Source organism: Rhincodon typus, chromosome 12, assembly GCF_021869965.1.
Source record: "Rhincodon typus isolate 14 chromosome 12, sRhiTyp1.1, whole genome shotgun sequence".
Classification (NCBI taxonomy): domain Eukaryota; kingdom Metazoa; phylum Chordata; class Chondrichthyes; order Orectolobiformes; family Rhincodontidae; genus Rhincodon; species Rhincodon typus.
The window spans coordinates 23,245,896-23,253,651 of NC_063343.1; the positions used below are offsets into that span (position 1 = coordinate 23,245,896).

Consider the following 7,756-nt stretch of genomic DNA (forward strand, 5'->3'; position numbering starts at 1 on the left):
TGTTCATTCCCCTTCTCAACTCGGTCCAACTACCAACTTATGTCATTACTGATAAATGGTCACCAACCTCTAATATTAACTCAGTTTCTAACTCCACAGATGCTGTCAGACCTATCAATGCTTTTCTAATTCTTACAAAGATGATCTTGCAAAGTTTTTGAACATTACATCTAATTATGCTTAATCTAGCTTGCAAATTGTGAGATGGATGAATAGAAGCTGTGGTGTTCAGCTATTACTTGATGTTTATATCCGATCCTCCATTGCAATGGTAATTAATGCCGGCAGAGAAGGCATCGTCTGGATCCAATTTTCTGTTTCATCCACATGACAGGTACCCAATCCATACAATAGATTTTACAAGTTTTTTTTGGTCTACTGGCAATGAATATTGAAAGCTAATGTGACAGGCCTATACCAAAGGACTGTACATTGTTCAGCTACTGCCACTAGAATAGCTTACACATTCCCAACACCTGTAAATGAAAACAAATTCCAGGACATTCACTTTAACAGGAGCAACATGATCAGCATCACTGTACATTATCGAACTGAACATTTAATTACATGACATTCAGTTGTACATTCACTATCGGTATCTGAATTGCTCGGTCCTTTGACAGAACAGTCTCAGTGATCAGAAAACCTGAAAACACCAGGCTTTTGGCATCTGATCCATGTTTGTTTCTCAGTTCAGCATGGTGCAGGATTAATTGAGAGTTCAGGTTAAAATGACACAGGCACAGAGTGACCTTTTTTTTTCAAATTAGCTAGTTCTGAGGTAAGCAAAGAAGACAAACCATACATGACACAATTTTCCAAGCTTTCACACTTGTGCACAGTACCGTACCAAACAGCATGCAATGGACAGTTTCCATGTACCATTACCGGTTTGTCAATACAAGAAACAAAAGGAAGTGGGCATGGGGAGAAGAGAGGAAATATATCAATAATGGAAAGGGTTAGGCGATGGTTAAGACAATTGATTGAAGGGCAAACACTGCCATTTTGAAAATACACACCATTTACAATTTTCATAAATGATCAGTACATAGAACAAGAACATATAAAATTAGAACGGGTGTGACAGCATTTCAGTAGAGGAATAAGCATAGAATGTACGACACACAGATATGTGCAGTTAGTTTAGTTCTCAACAAATAAGGACGAAACTCTTTACTGTCTGACAATACAACTCACCCGCATTTCAGCATGTTGGAATCCACTGAGTTTTTTTTCGGGGGGGGGAGAAATCTAAATACTAGTTACAGCCCCACATTTACTGTATACCATTCCAAGTTATGATGTTCTATCAGTTAATAAATAGTTCTATTTTGAATACAGTTTTCAAACTTTGGAAATTGATAGCGTCATGAGCCTTCCCATATCATTCCCATCCCATCGTGACTATAGGGAAATTGTATGTCTTTTCTGCAGCAGGGAATGTCACTGGAACTTAAAGGTGGTGCCAGCAAAGGCAGACCATAATCCCAATTCTTACTGGTTTTTCAGGTTGGGATTGTTTAGTACTGAGTTGAAGACAGGACTCTCTCAAGGTTTGTTGTCAATCTTACAATTACAATGTGGGTGCAACTGGGAATTAGCAGGTAACAAAAATGTATTAAAACTTCATCTCATGGGTAGGGTTCTAATGAATGTTTTGCAAATAATTTTAAAGACTGCAGCAATATTCCACACTGATTACTGGGCCACATTCACACCCTGTTTCACAGTTATCAGCTGTGCATGAAGCCGGCTTCTGTTCCAATATAGTCGCAGGTGGTATTATAAAATAGGACTGGTGTTTTGTAGCCTCTGTACTGTATGGGCTTCAATACTGAATGTAGGAATGAATGCCATCTATCCAGAAGGAATTATAGAACCTTTCTCACTTAATTTCATTAAAAGTCCAATATTAAATAGGAGTAAATGCAGGACTCTGTTATATGTAACTTGAAGTTCAAGTAACTACAGTTTTGTTAGTAATGGGCAAACCGAGTTTAAGACGTTTGACACTAGCTGGCATGTATGTTGGCTCTACTACATTGAAAAGCAGCTTTTTTTCCGGTGCGGTCAGGTATTGTGTTGGCCGTTTTGGGTAATGGGAATGATCTTTTCCAAGGACACGTCTGTCTCATAGTCCCCATTGCTGGACAGAAGGCTGACCGCCCCGTGCTGGGAAATGGGCGAGAGCTTTGCGCAGTGGTTGGGGTCTGTCGGGGTTTCTGGAGGGCAGGGCACCGAATGGGGGATCAGGTAGACACTGTTCTCCGCTTTATCCAGGGATGGCCCGGGATGGTACGAGGAGACTCCGTTGTGGATGGTGACCGTCTCCACCGCGTTGCTGGCGCACAGAGTATCGCAGCCCAGCAGGGTGGAGAAAGCTTTGCGGAAGTCTGCATTGAAGGCATAGATGATGGGGTTGAGGGAGGAGTTGGCCCAGCCGAACCAGACAAAGACATCGAAGGTGCTGCCGCTGACACAGGGCAGGGGCGGCGGGCTGGCGTGACTCTCACAGAACGGCACCATGCAATTGAGAATGAAGAAGGGCAGCCAGCAGCACACGAAGACGCCCATGATCACCGACAGGGTCTTGAGCACTTTCGTCTCCCGCTTGAAGGACAGCTTGAAGGAGCTCTCGGACTGGATGTCAGTGGTACTGGCGCTGCTCCGGTTACTCTGGCAGTTCTTGGCGTGCACCGCGGCTCTCTCCAAGGCCGAGATACGCCGGATCTGTTTCTGGGCGATCCGGTAGATGCGGGTGTAGGTGACAATCATAATGGCCACGGGGATGTAGAAGCTGATGAGGGACGAGGAGATGGCATACGTCCTGTTGAGGCTGGAGTCGCAGTTATCCCCTAGGCGCTGGGAGCTGGCATTGCCATGTAGCCCATTCGGGGCCCTCGCCTTGTGCCAATCGAGCTGAACAGGGATGAAGGAGATCAGCAGCGAGAGGCTCCACGCCGCACTGATCATCACGAAAGCCACTTTGGGTGTCATTTTCCGCTCGTAGCGGAAGGGGCTGGATATGGCCCAGTATCTGTCCACGCTGATCACGCACAGGTTGAGGATCGAGGCGGTGGAGCACATGATGTCGAAGGCCACCCACACGTTGCAGAAGGGGCCAAAGGGCCAGAAGCCCGCGATCTCGCTCACCGCCTTCCAGGGCATCACCAGCACCGCCACCAACAGGTCGGAGACGGCCAGCGAGATCACAAAGAAGTTGGTGACCTTCGTCCGCAGGTGGCGAAAGCGAATGACCGCCACGCAGACCAGGGTGTTGCCAAGCAGCGTGGAGAGAATCAGCAGCGAGAGGAAGCAGCCCGTGAGCACTCGGAACGAGGAGTCCTGCTCAGCAGCCAGCGAGCTGCCATCCATGGTGGTGGTGTTCAGCCTCATTCCCCACACCCCCAAAAAGAAAGGAGCCCTCGGATACAGTGTACACCCGTCCTCCTGTGTCACACTCAGACCCGTTCCCGTGAATCACAGGGAACCCGCTGACCACAGGGCGGTAATGGCAATATCTCGTCTCCCGACTAAAGAAAGGGCCTACCTTCAATCCATCTCCACCTGGTCTTAGCTTTGATCAATGCCCTTTCTTCCGAGTTAGGTTTAACTTTAGCTCCATGATGTGTCGCAGTTAAACATCTTTACCTCAGTCAATGTCCCGAAAAAGAGCAACTTTCAACATTGCCCCGTCCCCTGTTGCAGAGGTGCAAAATTCTGCAATGCACTTACATTGCATACTACCAAATGATCAATCTCCTGTAAGTATTCCTGCTTAACTGTCCTCCCTGGTATCCTGGAGAGCGTGTAAATCCACTTTACACAGTAGGGGGATGAGAATTTTGTGTTTTTTTCAACAGTTTCTCTGACGGAACTTCTCACTCCAAGCTGTCTGTGCCTCCAGAGTTACAAAATCCGCATATCTTGCACCCCGCCATCCATTTAACGTTCCTTGGAAATTTAAAGAGATCAGAAATGAAGCAAATAATGTCACCTTTAAATAGCCACACAACTAGTGTGAATGTCATTCTCAAATTATTAAGCATTTACTACACTCCCGAGTCCCATTGCAAGTGTGATCACTGGTGGGTCGCATTTACAGCCAGAATCATTGTAATGAGATGAGGTACAGAGCATGCTGGAAACACTCAGCCGGTCAGGCAGCGCCTGTAGAGAAACGATGCCAGGGTTAAATTTAAAGTTCCACGATTGTCCGCCAGAACAGATTTCCAATGTGTGCAGCATTTTGGGTTTTGTTCTCCCGCGAGGAAGTCGTAATTTAAAGTCAATAGTTACTCCACATCTACCAGTTCCCCAAAAAAATGTTCAGCAACTTTCTAGTCGCCACGATGCAGGGAGTTTTGAGCCTGTGAGGACGGTGCAGTCTGCCCCAGATAGCAGTTCATATTGCGGTTCCTACATCTCCTCACCTGCACACCCTGCCTGACGTTCAGCGGTTATCTGCAAGTACTCACCGAGGTTGTCCCAAGCTCTGTTTATGAAGCAGGCAAGATCGCAAAACCATGTACCCCAGTCCGTTTTGAAACGATCCAGCACTTCACCCTCTTATTCTCACGAAAGTGCAATGTTGACGGGTCGGTTGAACATTAGTCCTACACTCATTTTAAAGCGGATAAAGACTGTCGGCACAACGTTCACCTCCAAAACGAGAATAAAATGTCCAAAAACGTGCTGTGGTTTTATTGCTATGCTCAATACTCCGACAACATAAATGTTTATCACAGTTCAGTGGCTGGCTATAGGTGCATGTGTCGTCATTGACAAAATATAGCGCTTCGCAGTAAATCTTCCGAGCTCTGTTACCTCTTTGCCTCGCTGCCTTGTTAATGAATTCCCCAAAACCTCAGATGACTGGACGTGAGCTTGTTGCGCCACCGCGCGGATTGTGAACGCTGTTATTCAAGAGACGGGAGAATGTCAGCGACCTCTCAAACATGCAGTTGCTGCTCGTGGACTGCGCTTGATGGTAAAGCTCCTCCGACCATCTAGACAGCGAGGCCAGCAAGTGACAAATGCTCCACGTCGGCCAAGGCAAGGGGATGCTTAATTTGTTCCCAATTTAAGGTAATTCTTTAGGGTGCACTTGGAAAGTTCGAATGCAGGCAAATAATTAATAACAGGAAACGTTTAACAAACTTTAGAACCATGTTTCCAAGGGTTCTGAGGAAGGGTCAGCGGACCCGAAACGTTAACTTTTTTTCTTCACAGATGCTGCCAGACCTGCTGAGCTTTTCCGGCAACTTCTATCTCTTCTGTCTTTGTTCCTGATTTACAGCGTCCGCAGTTCTTTCGGTTCTTATGCAAGATAATGTTTCAGCAAAATCTTAAATATCGAAAACAATTACTCGGCATATTAGCTGTTCATAACAAGGTCAAATGTTAAATTTTGATTAAAAAATAGATCTCTGATGAATTCTGCCTCCTGTGGCAATGGCTGTCCATCACCTCGACAACGTGAAAACAAGTCTGGTCCACCTAGCTTTCTCCATCATTTGCAAATGGAGGTTGTAATTAAAATTATTTTTTTGAAATGCAACGTGGTAAGGGTTTTAATTTCGAACCACTCACTTTCACGATCAGGTACGGAGTGTTCTTCAGAATAGTTGACACAAGTGTGTATCTCAGATTAACGAAATCTGATTGCCAAATGCCCTTTTCAGGGAGGCGACGACTCCTTAAAATCGCCCTGCCAAATTATCATTCCCAGTTAGCAGATGACCAATAGCTAGTAAATTAGCAACCCAGTCCTCTTTACAGTAATAAGGAGACAAAACGCTCGCTACTTTAAAGAGGACTCGAACTTGTACCCACCATATTTATTTTTCATTGTTTTTATAACAATATTTCTTACGCCACAAATGCAAATTTAACTCACGTAAATCGAACTTCGTAGATATGAACAGTATTCTGCCCGGCGCAATCTCTTCCAAAGATAGAAAGCTTCACAATCTTATTACCTTCTGAGAGTGAATGAAGATTACCTTAGTTTGCATTAACGCATTCCTTTAACAATAATCCGACAGTACTGCTCCATTAAAATTAAAGATCGCGAAGTAAAATCTTAAGAAGAATGTAAATTTATAGTTTTTTTTAAAAATTCGTGATAAATGATAACTTTTAATAAGCATCGGGCAGGCTATTTAAAAAGAATCTGAAGTAGTTTCTTTTTAAATTGAACTAGGTACTAGTAATGTAAATCCAATGGTGTGATGGAGTAATGCTTTTCAAACGGTAAACACCGTACAGTTCTGCATCAAAAGGGTTGAACCCACCCACAGAATGCAGTACTCAAACCTCAGTTACACCTTTTTTTAAAAATCTACTAAACCTCTGTTTTGTTGTCTTGACCTTATTTTCTTTCAGCTTTTGAATAATCGAGTTAGTATGAGTAATTTTACATAATTTTCACTCTTTAGGCAGTGACATCTTTCCTTTTTCAACAACTTTATTTCAAACTCCTTCTCTGGTTGTATATATTGTTAGCAAGATTGGTGCCAGTTATTGCCAATTGTCCTGAGAAGCCTGATACTCCTTGTTCATAACACAAAGTCAAGGATTAAGACAACACTATAGTTATTTTCTAACTTAAGTTCTTACCAAAATCAGTCTTGCTGACACACAGAGGAACGCCATAAGGAACAGTGCTGGGGGCCACAATTATTTCCTATATGAGTGATTTGGATGAGGAACGTGAATGTTCTATATCCAAATTTGCAGAGGACGCAAAAATAGTTGGGAAGGCAAGTGGTGAAAATGACACAAACAGGCTGCAGAAGAATACAGATAGGTTAAGCATGTGGACAAAATCATGGCAGTTGGAATATAATGTGGGAAAATGTGAGGTTATATACTTTTAATTAGGATTAGAATTAGAATTAGAATTAGGTTTATTGTCACATGTACTCAAGTCCAAGAACACAGAAATACAATGAAAAGTGTACAAAGTCTCCATTCTTGGTTCCATCTTAGGTACAAGGGTACCGAGGTACAAAATCTTAGGTATAAAGTAGAGAAACAAAGAAACCAGATAAAAGTTCATGATTACAGTTCTTATTATAAAGTAAAATAAATAAATTAAATTTTAAAGGTCAGCATTACAGTCCTCCTTTAGCCATGGGCCTGCAGTTGCTCCACGCTAGACTTTCCCATGAGGGACCGATCTCTCCCCACGCTGGACTCAATCTCTACACTACACTGGGTTCATTTCTCCCCCGCGCTGGATGTGATCTCTCCCCTATGCTTCTGTCTCGCTACAGACAGCTCACCAGCCACATCGCCATCGACCGCTCCAGACCTTGATGCCGCAATGCAGCTGAGAAATCCACCTGGCTCACCAGCTGCTGCATTGCTGAGTGCAAAAGTCCTGCTGGGGGACTCAATTTCTGCCACGCTCTGTACCCTGACTTCTCTCCAGAAGGTAAGGAAAGAAAACAAACTAAAAAACTAAAAAAAAAGAAAAAAAAACAAGAAAAGAAACAATAAACGGACGGAATGGACGAATCCTGGGCCTGGAAGAATAGAGGATCTGAATTTTCTTTAAATGGAGAAAGACTGCAGAAAGCTACAGAACAGACAGATTTGGTAGTCCTCATCCATGAATCAGAAAAAAACTAAAAGGTTTAGCGGGTAATAGGGAAGAAAAATGGAATTTTGGCCTTTATTTCAAAGGGAATAGACCATAATGTCACCTTAACAAAACTATGCTTGATTAATCCCTGGCTCTCCATTT

At 43.6% G+C, this 7,756-nt stretch overlaps 1 protein-coding gene across 1 annotated transcript; it reads right to left on the reverse strand.

Annotated features, from left to right (window-relative positions):
- Nucleotides 1–600: 600 nt before the first annotated feature.
- Nucleotides 601–4,833, reverse strand: LOC109917750 (D(1) dopamine receptor-like). The gene is made up of 2 exons (XM_020517602.2): nucleotides 4,482–4,833; nucleotides 601–3,957 (listed from the first exon to the last, which is right to left on the reverse strand). The coding sequence occupies exon 2, from the start codon at nucleotides 3,397–3,399 to the stop codon at nucleotides 2,074–2,076; it is 1,326 nt and encodes a 441-aa protein (XP_020373191.2). The 5' UTR covers nucleotides 3,400–3,957; nucleotides 4,482–4,833; the 3' UTR covers nucleotides 601–2,073.
- Nucleotides 4,834–7,756: the final 2,923 nt, after the last annotated feature.

What these genes read in the sequence shown, in the direction of transcription:
- LOC109917750 (XM_020517602.2), bottom strand. Translation starts at nt 3,399, where the DNA reads ATGAGGCTGAACACCACCACCATGGATGGCAGCTCGCTGGCTGCTGAG.